Raw genomic sequence first — 20,260 nt, 5'->3', positions numbered from 1 at the left:
GACACAAGCAAACCAAGGAGCTTTCTGCCAGGAGACAGTATTTGGCTGCTTTATGCAGAGCGGATCTGAATACTTCTCGTCTACAACAGTACAGAATATGTTCAGACCATTTTGTTACTGGTAAGTCACTAGGCTAGAGTGTTGTAGAACATTTTTTTAAATGTTTACTGAATAAAAACATCCTTAATTTTATCACATTTATGTTATGTATTTCATTTCTTTCTTTTCTTTCAAGTAGTTGAATGGGCCTGCATCAGTTTCTAAAAAAAAATGCATCTTTACACTTCAGTAAGTTAATATTCTTTGTTAGTATTCTTACAGAAAATAAAAAGGAAACGGTGTGTTTGTGTTAAGCTTGTTTAGACTTTTTGATGCAGTTTAGAAGTAAAGAATTCTTCGCAACAACAAAAGGGAGAATGCCGCTGCAAAATCAGTCATTTTGATCACAAAAATCACCCCCCAAAAAATTGAAATCATGTAGTAACTGCCTATAATGTACTTCCTTTTTTTGGTCTGTTTTAGCCAGCCCCTCTTTCTTTTACAAGATATTTAGTCCAGTCTAGTGTTTGCCATGAAACAAATTGCAATAGTAATCATTCAATAGTACACATTCCAAGTGGAACATACTTTTTTTTTCAAGGTCATGGGTATCAGATTTTCCATACATTGTCATTGGGAGTACTAGAAGGGAATGGGTTAAAATTCATGTCAAATTGAAACTAGTTTGTGTAATTAGATGTTGGTCTTGCTCCTGTCTCAACTGTTCTTTTTATTCCTTAAGTAATTTATTCAATATTTCAACTGATCTAAGGTAAGCATGGCTCATGAAATGCATTCTCTCAAATCCAATCTTAGACGCAAGGCAGTCAAATCAGTGTCCCAGTTTGCTACAAGGTATTGAGGAGGGTAACTTTAGAGATCTGACTGATGACCACACTGTACATGATGTAGATCATGTTGTAAACTGTGAAAGTGATGACGTTATGTATGACTGGGACAGTGACAGTGATGGAGACGACCCTTTTGATCATACACCTGACCTTGGTGATAGTTTGGTGAATTGGGCTTTGTAACAATGTAACCATGGTAGCACTCACTGCCTTGTTATCCATCCTACATTTTCACCACCCTAATTTGCCCAGAGATGGAAGGACTCTCCTCAAAACTGTCACCAACTACAAAATCCTACCTGTAGCAGGAGGTGCCTTCTTTTACTTTGGTGTTTTAAATGCTATAACGAGCCTTCTTGAAAATGTATGGATGAAACTCCCTAGTAAGCATTGCCTGCAGTTACAGTTGAACTTTGATGGACTCCCATTGTTTAAGAGCAATAACCAGCAACTCTGGCCCATTCTAGGCATATTGAAGGATGTAGGTAAATGTCCCTTTGTGATAGGCATTTTTGGAGGGGATTGCAAACCCAAATCAATCAGAGTATTTGAATGACCTGGTGAATGAGTTGATTAGTCTTCAGTCTGGGTTTTGGTTCAAAGGAAAGATGTTTTTTTCTGCGGGTCTGTTCTGTCGTGTGTGATGCTCCAGCCCGGGCGTTTGTTAAAGGTATTAAGGGTCATACAGGCTATTCTGCATGTGATAAATGTGTACAAACTGGTGTGTATATAGGCAATTGCATGACTTATCCACAGACTGACTCCACCGCAAGAACAGATGTTGGTTTCAGGCAAATGTTGGATGAGGAACATCATGTTGCACAGTCTCCTGACTAAACTTGACATTGACATGGTACTTGATTTTCCACATGACTACATGCACTTGGTTTGTCTTGGGGTGGTTCGCCGATTATTTGACCTGTGGTGCAGTGGGCCATTGCTAACTAGGCTGTCCAGTCAGATGGTTAAATTATTGTCTAGGAACCTAGTGCAGTTGAAGAATAGCATTCCATGTGAGTTCTCAAGGAAGCCAAGAGCTTTTGAGGAAAGGGGGAGGTGGAAGGCTACGGAGTTACGACAGTTCCTATTGTATACAGGCCCTGTTCTCCATGATGTTCTGGCGGCTCCTGTATATCAAAACTTCATGCTGTTGTCAGTTGCTATTTTCATACTGGCCAATCCTGAGGTGGATGTAGGGATGTGTGACTGTGCGAAGAACCTCCTTGTGTCATTTGTCAAACATTTTGGCAGACTTTATGGCGAGGGCTTTCTGGTGTATAATTTGCATGGCCTAGTTCATTTAAGTGATGATGTTAAACGGCATGGATGTGTTGAGGTGATATCTGGGTTCCCTTTTGAAAATTTTCTTGGTGAGATTAAGCGCATGGTGAGGGGTCCAAATTTCCCAGTTGCCCAGGTTGTTCGTCGCTTGTCTGAGCGCACCAATGAGAGTCCGTAAAGGTCATGTGAAAGCTGGAGCTGTGTTAGAGTATGTCGGTGGACCCGTACCACAGGGTGTTGGAGCAGGAATACAGGAGTTTAAAGAATTGCACATGGACCAGTTTTGTGTTAAAATTAGAGGGTGATAATTGTATTAAAATAGGCAATGACATTGGTTTGCTTCAAAATATCCTATTGCTTGAAGGTAATATGCATTTGGTGTACTATCAGTTCCATGCTGTTGAGACATTCTACACATACCCCTTCAGTTCATCTACCCTAGGTGTGTTTCTGCTTTCACAGTTGTCCAGGACTTTGAAGTGTGTTAAAGTAAGTGATGGCCTTTGTAAATATGTCCTCCTTCCCTTCAAAAACAAACGTGGGGATGCCTTTGTTGCATTTGCAGTAGGCTTTAAAGGGATCCCTGGCTAGTAAGACATGTTGGCCTAAAATTTACCTTTGGGTCATTGCATGTGAAATCAGACACTTCGGGGCCCGACCGGCACAGATTTTAATGAAACTTTTTTTATGCATTTTTGTGACCAGCTAGAACCCCAGAACAGTATTTGCACAAATCGGGCACCAACATTAATATTGGTGCCAGATTTCTGCAAATACAGTTCAGGGGTTCTACCTTGTCACTAAAAAGGCATACCAAGTTGCATTAAAATCCATGCTGGTCAGCCCCCAAAGTGTCCAATTTCACACGGAATGACACCTTTGTTAGATGCGTCAATGTGATTTTAAAGGTCCAGTATGTAATTTTCTTGGTAGTCTTTCTAGAATTGAATCTGCCCATTTACAAATGCCATCTTTTTCATGAATACTACCACTACCATTGGTAAGTATTCATTATGGCTTGGAAATGTACGCTTTACATACATGAATAGGTGAATCCTCTCTATGTAATGCGGCATTTTGACACTGAATAAAAACTTGAAGGACAATACCGGCCAATTTCAACGTGCAGTTGTATTGCTCATGCTACCCCTGACTTGTCAGTAGCCAAAGATGCAACTTTTTTTTTTTTTTTTTGCTCAGCCCTTAAATGTCAACAAGCCATGCCCCGTTTGAAATCCCCAGGATCTCGGAAAGGGCTGTACAAAAAATGGTGTGTCGTCAGGTACTGATAAGCCAAGGGTAACGTGTGTGAGCAATGCAACTGCATGTTGAAATTGGCTGGAACTCTCCTTTAACAGAAATGGATTCCTTTACCATGAAAACATGAATATACACCATTCATGGAACACCATTTTAAATAAATCAGTTCTATAACATGCAACAATGATTTCATGTCTTAACACATGACTGTCTTCTGCTTATTTCTGGCCTGTTTGTCTTCTGCTTATTTCTGGCCTGTTTGTCTGTCGTTGTTGAGAATCTGGGTTATTTGACTTCACTAATTTTCTTTTAGAATGTATCACGTGGTGGAGTTCATGGACACTTGTGAGGTTGAGGTGGTGCCAGCCAACTGGCTCAGCGGGAACAAGTGTTTCTGGCCTCCAAGTAAATCCATAGTTGCATCTCACAAAGCTGCGAGAAATCGAGATCAACCCACTTCTCTTTGGAGCCTCTACAATATTCGTGTGCTTTATTCTCATGGTAAAGTATAGCTTTAAAGGTGGGGTAGATGTTTTTCTGGAACATTTTATCATACGCTACACACTATATCATAACGCCACACACCATAAGTCACAAGCAGCGACTGCTGGAAATCCTCTTCGCCCATATTGCAACCAGTAAATTGGAAAGGTGTCTCAAAAACTCATCATATTGAGCTAGTCAGTCAAAATGCTTGGATCCTGACACGTCCATCAGACTTGTATCTTGCTTCTCCCTTCCCCTCTGCACTCCTGTAGGCTATTTTGGAGGTGTGGTCTGAAGAAAGGGCAGGGCTGTATATTTTCAAAATTTAGCTCGCTGGAACAGTTTTTTTTTTTTTTTTTCCCCCCCTTCAAAGATGTCCTACCCTACCTTCACATTGATTATTAATGTTTTCTTGCCCAAATGGCCAACCTAATCTGTCTACCTGAAACTGTATAGTCTTGTATTTGTTAAACAGAATCATATGAACATGCCATGACCAAGCTTCCAGATGCCACTGAAATGTCAGATCTTCAGACTGAAGAGGAGGATGCAAGTATTCCAGAATATTTGAGAAGAAAAAATGGGTAATGGGTCATCCAGAAATTCAGAACTGAGTGGTTAAGAATGTCAATGGGGTCATCCCTATAGTCCCCAGGTTCTATGTTCTCTGGTCAATTTTGAAAATCAGGTTAGGGATCGGTTTTGGTCTAGGCATAGTTAAATATTCTCCGGCGCTCACATAGAAATTAACACTCATGGTGTGAAACTTTCAAGCTGCGGGATTGTGAACTAAAGGCGGGCCAGGGTGACATTGGTATGATAACTTGTGTAGCACTTTGTATGTTCGTGTAAAACTGTTTGGTTCTTTATTGTGATTGGCCGATTCGGCGTTCCAAGCTGTTGTAAATCGAGTACAGTGTGTGGGATGTCATAGAATTCTAAATCATTACCCATTGAAGAAGCATCTGGTGTAGCCTGGTAAGCACTTCCCAGTTCTAGATAACAGTTCAACAGTTTTAGATAAACAATGAGCCACTTGAATCTGTGTTTGAGCTGTATTTAGAACAGCTAAGGGGAGTTTTACAGCACTTCCTGCCATGCTACAACCCCCTTAGCCAGTCTATATCCAGCACAAACCCACAGCCTCTCATGGCTTATTGCTAATTGAATGTGGGTAGACTGCTATTATGCAAACACCAGATAAAACCGGTTTCTAATTCTGCATGATCTTTCACATAAGAGGCTGCAAAAGAATCGACACTGATGAAGAAGCTCCTGCATGTAGTCCAGCAGCCCGCAAGAAGTCCTGCACACAGCTTGTGAATGCTCCACAGATCACAGCCCCTGAAGGTAAGGCTTGTAACATATAACTAAATCATTCATAATTCTTGACATGACAGCTGTGAATTTTGCACAGTTAGTCAAGTATCTTTATAGATACTTGAAATGAGGAAATGCATGCTCAGTATCCTACTTTTCTGCTTCCATGTTTTACTGTTCATTTTAGTCTCTTAGCATGACACTGTACAGCACTAACCAGTTTTCACTGTTTGTAAATGCGCTTTGCAAGTTAAACTTAATAATGAATCTAATGCAAATGTCATAGCCATATTTGGAGAAAATTTGGCATCTTCCTCAGCAGTCACCACGCATTGGTCCCCTGAAGCTCCTACATGTTCTCCACCAGCCCGCAAGAAGCCCCGCACACAGCTTGTGAATGCTCCCCACATCAAAGCCCCTGAAGGTATGGCCTGTGACACATTACCGGTACCAAGTTATTCATAATTCTTGACATTATGGCTGTGATCAGTGCTCAGTATCCTATTTTTCTGCTGCCATGTTTTATTGCTCATTTTAGTGTCTTAGTATGACACTGTACTAGCCTGGCTAAAGCCATCCCCTTTCTGCTTCTTTCCATTCGCAGTATAGGGTCTGGATACACAGTGCTGGGAGGGGTTTGCTCATGTAGCCAGACTACCGGGCCAATAAGCGAACAGGGCAGGTTTGGGGGAGGGCGATGATGCCAGATGATGTCGGGCACATGCGTCATGGGCAACTGTCAGCGATTGAGAGCAGGTCCAATCGTTTCAAACCAGAGGAGTTCATTCCTCCCACCTAACAATCGCTTCAGGGCACTGTGTATCCAGACCCTATACTGCGAATGGAAAGAAGCAGAAAGGGGATGGCTTTAGCCAGGCTAACACTGTACAGCACTTTGGCTAGTTTCCACTGTTTGTGAATGTGCTTTTTAAATTCAACTTACTAATGAATCTAATGCAAATGTCAATATAGCCCTATTAGGAGAAAATTTGCCATCTTCCTCTATCACCACACCTTGGTCCTCTGTGGTCCCCACACCACCTTGGAATCCGCCTCGGAGGCCCTCAGATTCCACTGCAGACCTTGTAAGATCTTTTCAAAGATGGTTAAAAGAAAATATGTTGGCTTTGAATCTGTGTGGACCACTAAATACAGATTTAATGAGGGTGTATACAATTCTGATGCCCATTTTCTTTTGTTTTTCCCAAAATCCCTCCACGAGAACAGCATTTGGATCACTCCATGACACCAGAACATGGCCGGGTTTCTGTAGAGGCTGTGCCTACGTGTATGTATTTTACAAAGGTGGACAGTAAACAGCAATGGACTTGTATTGTGTATAAATGTGTTCTACCAACGCTTTTATTTCTGTCTTATTTTGCAGCCCTTCTGAGGGAGATTCTTATCCAGTTGACTACTATCCGGGAGCAACAAATGTTCATTTTGGTTGAACTCCAGTCACACTCCACTGGTCGTCCAATTTCTGAAGCTCTGCCTGATGCGTCACACTGTCGACTGCCACTTTCTTTCCAGGAAGACCTTCAGAATCTGGAGGTCCTCTTGAAGAACCCCGAAGAGAAAAGAAATTTGGTGAGCAAACGATAAAAAAACAAAAAAACATGAAATGCAGTTGGCAGGAAATGTTTTGGCAGCCGCGGCCTAATTGGTTAAGGCAGGGGTGTCCAAACTGATCCATAAAGGGCCGTGTGGCTGCAGGTTTTCATTCCAGCCATGCAGCAGCACACCTGACTTGGCTCATTCAATCAACTGAACTGTCTTCACACAGTCAAATACTTGCAGCCACACCCACCCTTGATTAAAGGGTGGGTGTGTCAGTTGATTGAATAAGCCAAATCAGGTGTGCTGCTGCATGGCTGGAATGAAAACCTGCAGCCACACGGCCCTTTATGGATCAGTTTGGACACCCCTGGGTTAAGGAGTTGGTCTTTGGATCAGATGGTTGCAGGTTGGGATCCCACCCTGACCCGGAAGGTGTATACCGACACCTTCATCCATGGTTGAAGTGCCCTTGAGCAAGGCACCTAACGTTGCTTCAGGGACTGTAACCAATATCCCGTAAAAGTGTAATGTGATGTAGTAATTGGTGATATGCATACACTTCTTTCAGACAGTACATCTGGGAATTGTGGGGGGATTGACTGTGAAGGAGACTGTTTGGCGCATAATGAAGAGGACAGTAACCACATCTCTGGCGAAAGGACTGAGCTGGAGTGGCGTGAATGGCAAGCCAGCATTCAAAAACTTGGCTTTGAAGCTTGTTCTGGGTAAGTTTTAGCTTTGTCACTTAAACAAATTGGTTTGGATGTATGGGCTATAAAAATGTGAAGTTCTTTGCACTAAATCACTGTCACATAAGGGTGATCTGACCAGTTTTAATATATCCTCTGCATTACAGTTTTTCTCAATTGGTTTGGCTCATTTCCTGAAACTGAGATGACATTCCTATAACTATAAGGTCATTTTGCCAAACAGTGTTACAGTTCTGCACAACCCTTCAGATAACCAGCAAAATGTCATATGTCTCCCAAAACTGTTCATTCATGCTTCAAAATGAAATCCCTTTCCCATATAAATAGTCAGTACCATAAAAATGGCATAGATCCTTCTCAATTGCTTGGCCTCATTTTCGTTCATTAAGTGCTTCTGTCTAAATGACCTGGATGGCTCAGCACAACTACATGGATCATCTGCAAATGCTCATATCTCTCCCAAAACAGTTTACCCATGTGTCAAAACTAAATATCCTTCTCACATAAATAGTCAATGCCCCCAAAATGCATTGTCCCTTTGGCATTGTGTAAGCACTGCAAGTCAAAATGCTTAGACATTTTGTCAGAGGTCTAGCTAAAGGAATACTATTATATATAAAACTGGAGAAATAGGGTTTTACAGTGAGAGCAGCCTCCAAAGTTTGACACCACACACAGTGCACTCATTTCGCCAAGGAAATTGTTTATTCACACAATTTTCACACAAACCAAATTGCATGCATTACTGCATTACGTACAGAGAATATAGGTAAAAGGAAAATATGCATTGACCTTCTGCATGTGATATCATGCGTCCTCGCACTGAAAGGCTGTATGGCAAAATATAAACATGAACCAAAAAAGCAATAAAGTTCCAGAAATGAAACACTTGGACGAGTCGCTGTTGCCGTCTTCCCCCACCCTCTCCTGGTCACCATCCTCATCCTCCTGGCCATCCATCCGCTGCTCTCTGTTTGGCCACAGATTTTCATCTACATCGCACCGGATGTTCTCCCTTGCGATGCAGCGTGGGAAGAAGCGGCGTGAATGTCTTAGCCAACCCCGACACTGATCGCCTGTGATGTCTTCACAGGCAGCATCCATCGCATTGAGGAGAGACCTCTGATCCCCAATGTGGCGTTCATAAACTCTCCACCTCCAAGCAGAGAAAAACTCTTCAATAGGATTGAGAAACGGCGAATATGGTGGTAAAAACACATTACGCATCCTTGGATGGCTGTTGAACCATGCTCTGATGAGTGGGCCACGGTGAAAGCTCACATTGTCCCACACAATGACAAACTGTGGTAGGTGGGGTGCTTCGAGACTCCTTTCATTTTCAGGGACTAAATCCATATACAGACGGTCCAGGTAGAGGAGGAGCCTCTGAGTGTTGTACGGGCCCAGGCTTGCAATACGTGTGGCCACACCATTGTCAGAAATGGCTGCACACATTGTAATATTTCCCCCTCTTTGACCTGGGACGTCCACTGTGGCCCGCTGGCCAATGATGTTACGTCCGCGCCTGCGGCTCTTGGCCAGATTGAAACCAGCCTCATCTACAAACACCAGGAGATGAGGTGTTTCAATCCCCTCCAATGCCATAATTCTCTACAAAAGAGAAATATAGGTAAAACCAAATCATGTAGATGGGTCATACACAGCAGTAATATGTTCTTCACAAAGTCAATATAACCTGCAGCGGTTCCAAACCTATGCTGGCCTATGCAGAGGTACTCCAGGTGGTCTTTGACACAAAATGGAGAAATACTGATCACAGTTTTCTGTTACAGTCGTTAGGCAAAATTCTGTGGTCAGATACTGGATTCCAAAGGCACAGTAAAGATACGGAAAACCCCCCAAACTTTGAACCTCTGCATAGTGTATAGGTTACAATGGTGGAAAACAAATACAGTAATTGACTTACCTGCACATACTGGTACCGCAGTTCTTTCACCCTCTCTGTGTTCCTGTCGAATGGTACCCTGTATATTTGTTTCATGGTCATATGATTTCTCTTCAGTACCCGGTCTATGGTTGAGATGCTAATGGAGTTGATATTGTGGAAGATGGATTCGTCTTGAAGGACTGCATTGCGGATCTGTGTGAGTGTGATGGCATTGTTTTGTATAACCATGTTGCAGATGGCTTGTTCCTGGGGATCTGTGAGCAATCTCCTTCTACCGCCCAAAGGAGGCTGTCGCCCAATTCTGCAGATAGACACAGACATGACAATTTGCACTGCAATACTACTCTAAACTGCAACTGTAATTTACTTTATTTTGTCCAATTTACTGTAGTATTTTCTTTGTCACTTTATATACGCAACACTGCATCATACGATTTTGCAGTATGGGCCTACACACATGCGCACACGTGCAGGCGTGCACACACACACAAACACACACACACACACACACACACACACACACACACACACACACACACACACAGCTTTCCTAGAAAAAATTGTAATTCCATCACTGCCTGAGTGCATACCTGTTTTCCCTGCGAAAGGGTTGTATGATGGAGGAGACTGTAGAGCGTGGCACGTTAGGCTGCACTCGGCGCCCTGCCTCTGCCATGGTTAGGCCATGATTGACTACATGGTCAATAATGGTGGCTCGAATTTCATTGGGGACAGTGTGATGCCTACGCACTCCTCGCCCTCTTCCCCCTACTCCACCACCACGCATCCGCACCCCTCCTCCTCTTCCTCTTCCTCTCCTTCCTCCTCCTTCTCTTCCTCTTCCCCTTCCTCCAGCTGGAAGTTGTCCTTGTTGAGGTTCCTCCATGTTCACTCTGCAAATAGTACTGGCACCAGGCCAAGCTCTATATACAGTATACATGTATGGCAGCAGTCATAGTCATACACAACACCTGCCAGGTAACTCCACAAACTGTTGGATTGGTCATCTGTGATGTGGGAAACTCCTCCATCGTTAGTCAAAACCTGAATTCACCTGTCACTTATTCACCTGACTGCCATGTATTTATTCCAAAAATCTTCCAAAATCTTCCAAAAATATATATACTATATTGTATTATGTCCTTGACTAATTTTGACAATTGAGCAGACTATTCTGCATATGATGACTTATACGATGAAATTGTTCTGACATGTTTTGGAGGGAACGACCATTACATTGAGAAACAGCTAATTGGGATGGATTACGAACATCTATTCATTTGGAAGTTGTGCTAAATGTGGGATGATTGTGTTAACTGTGGGCCACTTGTACATAACCATTTGCAAGGATGCACTAGACACTTGAGACATGTACAAAGGATTTGCAATTTGATGAAAGCAATGAGAAATGCCAATCTGTTGTGAGAAATTGCAAGTGGGTTTGGGGATTTGTCCATGTTATTTTGAGAATGTCATCTCAGTTTCAAGAAATGAGCCAAACCAATTGAGAAAAACTGTAAGTGATGTATAGTTGCTGACACTGGAGTGAAAGTTGCACAGTTGCACTTCTGCATGAATGGTCATGTATTTCTGTTCCTCCCCCCCAGATGCTGTCAGAAGAAATGTGTTGACAAGATGCTTCAGACAAACAAATTGAACAGTTGATCACCCGCTGGCTCCAGCTAGCAGCGGACAGAGATGGAGGAAGGAGTCAAAGGGGTCGTCAGGCTTCCTAAAGGCATCGTGTTTGTTACACATTTTTAGTGCGTGTGGTGGTTTGTGTGCGTGTGATTTTTAGTTTATTCACATGAATGGAAATGTTTTTTGAAGTTTCAATTTGATATCTTTTAGTTTGAAATTTTACCCTATTAACCTGTATCTCCCAATGGCAAAATGCATTCGAAATCTGTCACGACCTCCCTTTTGGTTTTTCCTTTTTTTTTTTGCAACACAGAGTAACATGGTGGCAATCTGACCGCCAATCTGTCGATATACACACACTGAAAGGGCATACATTTATGAGTTTTGTATTTGGAATTGTATTAATAATTGCATTAAGGAAATAAACTGACTGCTGTTGACCCTGTTTGTAATTTTTTTTTTTATGGTATTGAACACGCTTGACTAAGAAAATGACTTGAGCTTGAACGTCTCTTACCATTTTCAGTACAAAGAATAATACTTAGGAGGCTATTTTTGTGATTACCTACACACATGACTTGATACCTGAGGACTGACTTGTAAGCGCTGTGCACTGTTCTAAATTTGTATAAAATAGCTTTTGTTCATTATATACGAACTCATGAAGTCTAAGATCTGCTGGACACCCTATGTTGCTGTTTTAAACAACATGAGTGTGAATAAAGCCGCATATATGAGCGGTAATGATCATATTTGATTTTTGCAGCATAGCCGCTAGATGGCCACTCGGCATTCCGGAATTGGCCCGAGTGTAATTTCGCATACCTACAGTTACCAGCGCCAGAACCGGGCCGATTTCTAAACATGCGGCTTTCCGCTCTCGGTCCGCATTCGAGCCGAGTGCACGGCGCAGAATCGGACCTAGATTCACTCCCGAGTGTTGGCCGACTGTTTTTGCCGTAACCGGGCCGCGGGCATTTTGCTTCTTGGGTAGAGCACACGTTTGACAAGGAACATTGATTTTGAGTGAAATGATTGTATTCGATCATATGTGACATGGAACAACTTGCTAAGCATGGATTTTCATGTTTTCTAGCATTTAACACATTTGCATCCTGGTTGTCATTTTCCCACACGTGTTCAGAGTGAGAAAACACACTTTGGGTCACCGAGTGCAGGAAAACTGCTTTCCTAGCGCAGGAGCGCCTTCAGCCTGTTTCTAACGCCTTTTCAGAGCATAAAGCACACGTTTGACAAGGAACATTGATTTTCAGTGAAATGAGCGCATTCGAGCATATGTGACATGTAACAACTTTCTAAGCATGCATTTTCATGTTTTCGAGCTTTCAACACATTTTCATCCTGGTTGTCATTTTAACTGTAAAAGCACGTCTGAAACGAGTTTTCAACAAAGTATTGTGATATGCACTTGTTCAGAGTGGGAAAACACACTTTCTATCAACGAGTGTATGAAAACAGCTTTCCTAGCGCAGGAGCGCCTTCAGCCTGTTTCTAACGCCTTTTCAAAGCATAAAGCAAACGTTTGACAAGGAACATTGATTTTAAGTGAAATGAGTGCATTCGACCATATGTGACATGTAACAACTTGCTAAGCATGGATTTTCATGTTTTCGAGCTTTCAACACATTTTCATCCTGGTTGTCATTTTAACTGTAAAAGCACGTCTGAAACGAGTCTTCAACAAAGTATTGTGGTATGCACTTTTCAGAGTGGGAAAACACACTTTGTGTCACCGAGTGCATGAAAACAGCTTTCCTAGCGCAGGAGCGCCTTCAGCCTGTTTCTAACGCCTTTTCAGAGCATAAAGCAAAGGCTTGACAAGGAACATTGATTTTCAGTGAAATGAGCGCATTCGAGCATATGTGACATGTAACAACTTTCTAAGCATGCATTTTCATGTTTTCGAGCTTTTAACACATTTTTATCCTATTTGTCATTTTAACTGTAAAAGCACGTCTGAAACGAGTTTTCAACAAAGTATTGTGATATGCACTTGTTCAGAGTGGGAAAACACACTTTGTGACAGCGAGTGCATGAAAACAGCTTTCCTGGCGCAGGAGCGCCTTCAAACTGGTTCTAACGCCTTTTCAGAGCATAAAGGAAACGTTTTACAAGGAACATTGATTTTGAGTGAAATGAGTGCATTCGAGCATATGTGACATGTAACAACTTTCTAAGCATGGATTTTCATGTTTTCGAGCTTTTAACACATTTTCATCCTATTTGTCATTTTAACTGTAAAAGCACGTCCGAAACGAGTTTTCAACAAAGTATTGTGATATGCACTTGTTCCGAGTGGGAAAACACACTTTGTTTCAACGAGTGTATGAAAACAGCTTTCCGAGCGCAGGAGCGCCTTCAAACTGTTTCTAACGCCTTTTCAGAGCATAAAGCACACGTTTGACACGGAACATTGATTTTGAGTGAAATGATTGTATTCGATCATATGTGACATGGAACAACTTGCTAAGCATGGATTTTCATGTTTTCGAGCATTTAACACATTTTCATCCTGGTTGTCATTTTAACTGTAAAAGCACTTCTGAAACGAGTTTTCAACAAAGTATTGTGATTTGCACTTGTTCAGAGTGGGAAAACACACTTTGTGACAGCGAGTGCATGAAAACAGCTTTCCTGGCGCAGGCGCGCCTTCAGCCTGTTTCTAACGCCTTTTCAGAGCATAGAGCACACGTTTTACAAGGAACATTGATTTTGAGTGAAATGATTGTAGATTCGATCATATGTGACATGTAACAACTTTCTAAGCATGGATTTTCATGTTTTCGAGCATTTAACACATTTGCATCATGATTGTCACTTTACCACACTTGTTCAGAATGGGAAAACACACTTTCTTTCAACGAGTGTATGAAAACAGCTTTCCTAGCGCAGGAGCGCCTTCAGCCTGTTTCTAACGCCTTTTCAAAGCATAAAGCAAACGTTTGACAAGGAACATTGATTTTAAGTGAAATGAGCGCATTCGACCATATGTGACATGTAACAACTTGCTAAGCATGGATTTTCATGTTTTCGAGCTTTTAACACATTTTCATCCTGGTTGTCATTTTAACTGGAAAAGCACGTCTGAAACGAGTTTTCAACAAAGTATGTGCACTTGTTCAGAGTGGGAAAACACACTTTGTGACAGCGAGTGCATGAAAACAGCTTTCCTGGCGCAGGAGCGCCTTCAGCCTGTTTCTAACGCCTTTTCAGAGCATAGAGCACACGTTTTACAAGGACCATTGATTTTGAGTGAAATGATTGTAGATTCGATCATATGTGACATGTAACAACTTTCTAAGCATGGATTTTCATGTTTTCGAGCATTTAACACATTTTCATCCTGGTTGTCATTTTCCCACACTTGTTCAGAGTGGGCAAACACACTTTGTGTCACCGAGTGCATGAAAACTGCTTTCCTAGCGCAGGAGCGCCTTCAAACTGGTTCTAACGCCTTTTCAGAGCATAAAGGAAACGTTTTACAAGGAACATTGATTTTGAGTGAAATGAGTGCATTCGAGCATATGTGACATGTAACAACTTTCTAAGCATGGGTTTTCATGTTTTCGAGCTTTTAACACATTTTCATCCTATTTGTCATTTTAACTGTAAAAGCACGTCCGAAACGAGTTTTCAACAAAGTATTGTGATATGCACTTGTTCCGAGTGGGAAAACACACTTTGTTTCAACGAGTGTATGAAAACTGCTTTCCTAGCGCAGGAGCGCCTTCAAACTGTTTCTAACGCCTTTTCAGAGCATAAAGCACACTTTTGACACGGAACATTGATTTTGAGTGAAATGATTGTATTCGATCATATGTGACATATGCACTTCTGAAACGAGTTTTCAACAAAGTATTGTGATTTGCACTTGTTCAGAGTGGGAAAACACACTTTGTGACAGCGAGTGCATGAAAACAGCTTTCCTAGCGCAGGGGCGCCTTCACACTGTTTCTAACGCCTTTTCAGAGCATAGAGCACACGTTTTACAAGGAACATTGATTTTGAGTGAAATGATTGTAGATTCGATCTAATGTGACATGTAACAACTTTCTAAGCATGGATTTTCATGTTTTCGAGCATTTAACACATTTGCATCATGATTGTCACTTTACTACACTTGTTCAGAATGGGAAAACACACATTCTTTCAACGAGTGTATGAAAACAGCTTTCCTAGCGCAGGAGCGCCTTCAGCCTGTTTCTAACGCCTTTTCAGAGCATAAAGCACACGTTTGACAAGGAACATTGATTTTGAGTGAAATGATTGTATTCGATCACATGTGACATGTAACAACTTGCTAAGTATGGATTTTCATGTTTTCGAGCATTTAACACATTTTCATCCTGGTTGTCATTTTCCCACACTTGTTCAGAGTGGGCAAACACACTTTGTGTCACCGAGTGCATGAAAACTGCTTTCCTAGCGCAGGAGCGCCTTCAAACTGTTTCTAACGCCTTTTCAGAGCATAAAGCACACTTTTGACACGGAACATTGATTTTGAGTGAAATGATTGTATTCGATCATATGTGACATGGAACAACTTGCTAAGCATGGATTTTCATGTTTTCGAGCATTTAACACATTTTCATCATATTTGTCATTTTAACTGTAAAAGCACTTCTGAAACGAGTTTTCAACAAAGTATTGTGATATGCACTTGTTCCGAGTGGGAAAACACACGTTGTTTCAACGCGTGTATGAAAACAGCTTTCCGAGCGTAGGAGCGCCTTCAAACTGTTTCTAACGCCTTTTCAGAGCATAAAGCACACGTTTGACACGGAACATTGATTTTGAGTGAAATGATTGTATTCGATCATATGTGACATGGAACAACTTTCTAAACATGGATTTTCATGTTTTCGAGCATTTAACACATTTTCATCCTGGTTGTCATTTTCCCACACTTGTTCAGAGTGGGCAAACACACTTTGTGTCACCGAGTGCATGAAAACTGCTTTCCGAGCGCAGGAGCGCCTTCAAACTGTTTCTAACGCCTTTTCAGAGCATAGAGCACACGTTTGACACGGAACATTGATTTTGAGTGAAATGATTGTATTCGATCATATGTGACATGGAACAACTTTCTAAACATGGATTTTCATGTTTTCGAGCATTTAACACATTTTCATCCTGGTTGTCATTTTCCCACACTTGTTCAGAGTGGGCAAACACACTTTGTGTCACCGAGTGCATGAAAACTGCTTTCCGAGCGCAGGAGCGCCTTCAAACTGTTTCTAACGCCTTTTCAGAGCATAGAGCACACGTTTGACACGGAACATTGATTTTGCGTGAAATGATTGTATTCGATCATATGTGACATGGAACAACTTGCTAAGCATGGATTTTCATGTTTTCGAGCATTTAACACATTTTCATCCTGGTTGTCATTTTCCCACACTTGTTCAGAGTGGGCAAACACACTTTGTGTCACCGAGTGCATGAAAACTGCTTAACTAGCGCAGGAGCGCCTTCAAACTGGTTCTAACGCCTTTTCAGAGCATAAAGGAAACGTTTTACAAGGAACATTGATTATGAGTGCATTCGAGCATATGTGACATGTAACAACTTTCTAAGCATGGATTTTCATGTTTTCGAGCTTTTAACACATTTTCATCCTATTTGTCATTTTAACTGTAAAAGCACGTCCGAAACGAGTTTTCAACAAAGTATTGTGATATGCACTTGTTCCGAGTGGGAAAACACACTTTGTTTCAACGAGTGTATGAAAACAGCTTTCCGAGCGCAGGAGCGCCTTCAAACTGTTTCTAACGCCTTTTCAGAGCATAAAGCACACGTTTGACACGGAACATTGATTTTGAGTGAAATGATTGTATTCGATCATATGTGACATGGAACAACTTGCTAAGCATGGATTTTCATGTTTTCGAGCTTTTAACACATTTTCATCCTATTTGTCATTTTAACTGTAAAAGCACGTCCGAAACGAGTTTTCAACAAAGTATTGTGATATGCACTTGTTCCGAGTGGGAAAACACACGTTGTTTCGACGCGTGTATGAAAACAGCTTTCCGAGCGCAGGAGCGCCTTCAAACTGTTTCTAACGCCTTTTCAGAGCATAAAGCACACGTTTGACACGGAACATTGATTTTGAGTGAAATGATTGTATTCGATCATATGTGACATGGAACAACTTTCTAAACATGGATTTTCATGTTTTCGAGCATTTAACACATTTTCATCCTGGTTGTCATTTTCCCACACTTGTTCAGAGTGGGCAAACACACTTTGTGTCACCGAGTGCATGAAAACTGCTTTCCTAGCGCAGGAGCGCCTTCAAACTGGTTCTAACGCCTTTTCAGAGCATAAAGGAAACGTTTTACAAGGAACATTGATTTTGAGTGAAATGAGTGCATTCGAGCATATGTGACATGTAACAACTTTCTAAGCATGGGTTTTCATGTTTTCGAGCTTTTAACACATTTTCATCCTATTTGTCATTTTAACTGTAAAAGCACGTCCGAAACGAGTTTTCAACAAAGTATTGTGATATGCACTTGTTCCGAGTGGGAAAACACACTTTGTTTCAACGAGTGTATGAAAACAGCTTTCCGAGCGCAGGAGCGCCTTCAAACTGTTTCTAACGCCTTTTCAGAGCATAAAGCACACGTTTGACACGGAACATTGATTTTGATTGTATTCGATCATATGTGACATGGAACAACTTGCTAAGCATGGATTTTCATGTTTTCGAGCATTTAACACATTTTCATCCTGGTTGTCATTTTAACTGTAAAAGCACTTCTGAAACGAGTTTTCAACAAAGTACACTCTAAAAAATAAAGGTGCTTCAGTGGTTCTTCAAATCTCTGGATGGTTCCATGGAGAGTCAAAACTCTGTGATGAACCATTACATTATGCGAAAGGTTCTTCACATTGGAAATGGTTCTTCAGAGCCTGGCATTCTCTTACCATTTGCTGGTCAATGCACATAGGCTATGTTTACACAAATCTGTCTTCACTGCTCAAACAAATGGTTTAAATGGTTCTTTAAAGAACTGTTGCATGAACAGTTCTTTGAAGCCCTGAAAAAGGTTCTTCTATGGCATCACCCTGAAGAACCAGTACTGGCCCCATTATTTTTTAGAGTGTATTGTGATTTGCACTTGTTCAGAGTGGGAAAACACACTTTGTGACAGCGAGTGCATGAAAACAGCTTTCCTGGCGCAGGCGCGCCTTCAGCCTGTTTCTAACGCCTTTTCAGAGCATAGAGCACACGTTTTACAAGGAACATTGATTTTGAGTGAAATGATTGTAGATTCGATCATATGTGACATGGAACAACTTGCTAAGCATGGATTTTCATGTTTTCGAGCATTTAACACATTTGCATCATGATTGTCACTTTACCACACTTGTTCAGAATGGGAAAACACACTTTCTTTCAACGAGTGTATGAAAACAGCTTTCCTAGCGCAGGAGCGCCTTCAGCCTGTTTCTAACGCCTTTTCAAAGCATAAAGCAAACGTTTGACAAGGAACATTGATTTTAAGTGAAATGAGCGCATTCGACCATATGTGACATGTAACAACTTGCTAAGCATGGATTTTCATGTTTTCGAGCTTTTAACACATTTTCATCCTGGTTGTCATTTTAACTGGAAAAGCACGTCTGAAACGAGTTTTCAACAAAGTATGTGCACTTGTTCAGAGTGGGAAAACACACTTTGTGACAGCGAGTGCATGAAAACAGCTTTCCTAGCGCAGGGGCGCCTTCACACTGTTTCTAACGCCTTTTCAGAGCATAGAGCACACGTTTTACAAGGAACATTGATTTTGAGTGAAATGATTGTAGATTCGATCATATGTGACATGTAACAACTTGCTAAGCATGGATTTTCATTTTTTCGAGCATTTAACACATTTTCATCCTGGTTGTCATTTTCCCATACTTGTTCAGAGTGGGCAAACACACTTTGTGTCACCGAGTGCATGAAAACTGCTTTCCTAGCGCAGGAGCGCCTTCAAACTGGTTCTAACGCCTTTTCAGAGCATAAAGGAAACGTTTTACAAGGAACATTGATTTTGAGTGAAATGAGTGCATTCGAGCATATGTGACATGTAACAACTTTCTAAACATGGATTTTCATGTTTTCGAGCTTTTAACACATTTTCATCCGATTTGTCAGTTTAACTGTAAAAGCACGTCTGAAACGAGTCTTCAACAAAGTATTGTGGTATGCACTTTTCAGAGTGGGAAAACACACTTTCTATCAACGAGTGTATGAAAACAGCTTTCCTAGCGCAGGAGCGCCTTCAGCCTGTTTCTAACGCCTTTTCAGAGCATAAAGCAAAGGCTTGACAAGGAACATTGATTTTCAGTGAAATGAGCGCATTCGAGCATATGTGACATGTAACAACTTTCTAAGCATGCATTTTCATGTTTTCGAGCTTTTAACACATTTTCATCCGATTTGTCATTTTAACTGTAAAAGCACGTCTGAAACGAGTTTTCAACAAAGTATTGTGATATGCACTTGTTCAGAGTGGGAAAACACACTTTCTATCAACGAGTGTATGAAAACAGCTTTCCTAGCGCAGGAGCGCCTTCAGCCTGTTTCTAACGCCTTTTCAGAGCATAAAGCACACCTTTGACAAGGAACATTGATTTTGAGTGAAATGATTGTATTCGATCACATGTGACATGTAACAACTTGCTAAGTATGGATTTTCATGTTTTCGAGCATTTAACACATTTTCATCCTGGTTGTCATTTTCCCACACTTGTTCAGAGTGGGCAAACACACTTTGTGTCACCGAGTGCATGAAAACTGCTTTCCTAGCGCAGGAGCGCCTTCAAACTGGTTCTAACGCCTTTTCAGAGCATAAAGGAAACGTTTTACAAGGAACATTGATTTTGAGTGAAATGAGTGCATTCGAGCATATGTGACATGTAACAACTTTCTAAACATGGATTTTCATGTTTTCGAGCTTTTAACACATTTTCATCCTATTTGACATTTTAACTGTAAAAGCACGTCCGAAACGAGTTTTCAACAAAGTATTGTGATATGCACTTGTTCAGAGTGGGAAAACACACTTTCATCAACGAGTGTATGAAAACAGCTTTCCTAGCGCAGGAGCGCCTTCAGCCTGTTTCTAACGCCTTTTCAGAGCATAAAGCAAACGTTTGACAAGGAACATTGATTTTAAGTGAAATGA

The 20,260-nt window shown here is 41.3% G+C and overlaps 1 protein-coding gene across 1 annotated transcript; it reads left to right on the top strand.

Moving 5' to 3' along the window:
* Positions 1 to 3,745: 3,745 nt before the first annotated feature.
* Positions 3,746 to 11,431, top strand: LOC132886220 (uncharacterized). Its single transcript, XM_060920789.1, has 9 exons — positions 3,746 to 3,836; positions 4,393 to 4,470; positions 5,160 to 5,267; positions 5,524 to 5,661; positions 6,210 to 6,322; positions 6,465 to 6,525; positions 6,622 to 6,827; positions 7,366 to 7,522; positions 11,024 to 11,431. The coding sequence occupies exons 1-9, from the start codon at positions 3,746 to 3,748 to the stop codon at positions 11,071 to 11,073; spliced, it is 1,002 nt and encodes a 333-aa protein (XP_060776772.1). The 3' UTR covers positions 11,074 to 11,431.
* Positions 11,432 to 20,260: the final 8,829 nt, after the last annotated feature.

This window comes from Neoarius graeffei, chromosome 5 (assembly GCF_027579695.1).
Source record: "Neoarius graeffei isolate fNeoGra1 chromosome 5, fNeoGra1.pri, whole genome shotgun sequence".
Taxonomy (NCBI): Eukaryota; Metazoa; Chordata; class Actinopteri; order Siluriformes; family Ariidae; genus Neoarius; species Neoarius graeffei.
The sequence above is the reverse complement of the archived record's forward strand: the minus strand, read 5'-3'. Positions and strand labels throughout refer to the sequence as shown.

Coding starts and splice junctions, on each gene's coding strand:
- LOC132886220 (XM_060920789.1), top strand. CDS start 3,746: ATGTATCACGTGGTGGAGTTCATGGACACTTGTGAGGTTGAGGTGGTG. Junction 3,837..4,392: donor CAAGTGTTTCTGGCCTCCAA/GTAAATCCATAG, acceptor TTTGTTAAACAG/AATCATATGAACATGCCATG. Junction 6,323..6,464: donor CAGATTCCACTGCAGACCTT/GTAAGATCTTTT, acceptor CCACGAGAACAG/CATTTGGATCACTCCATGAC.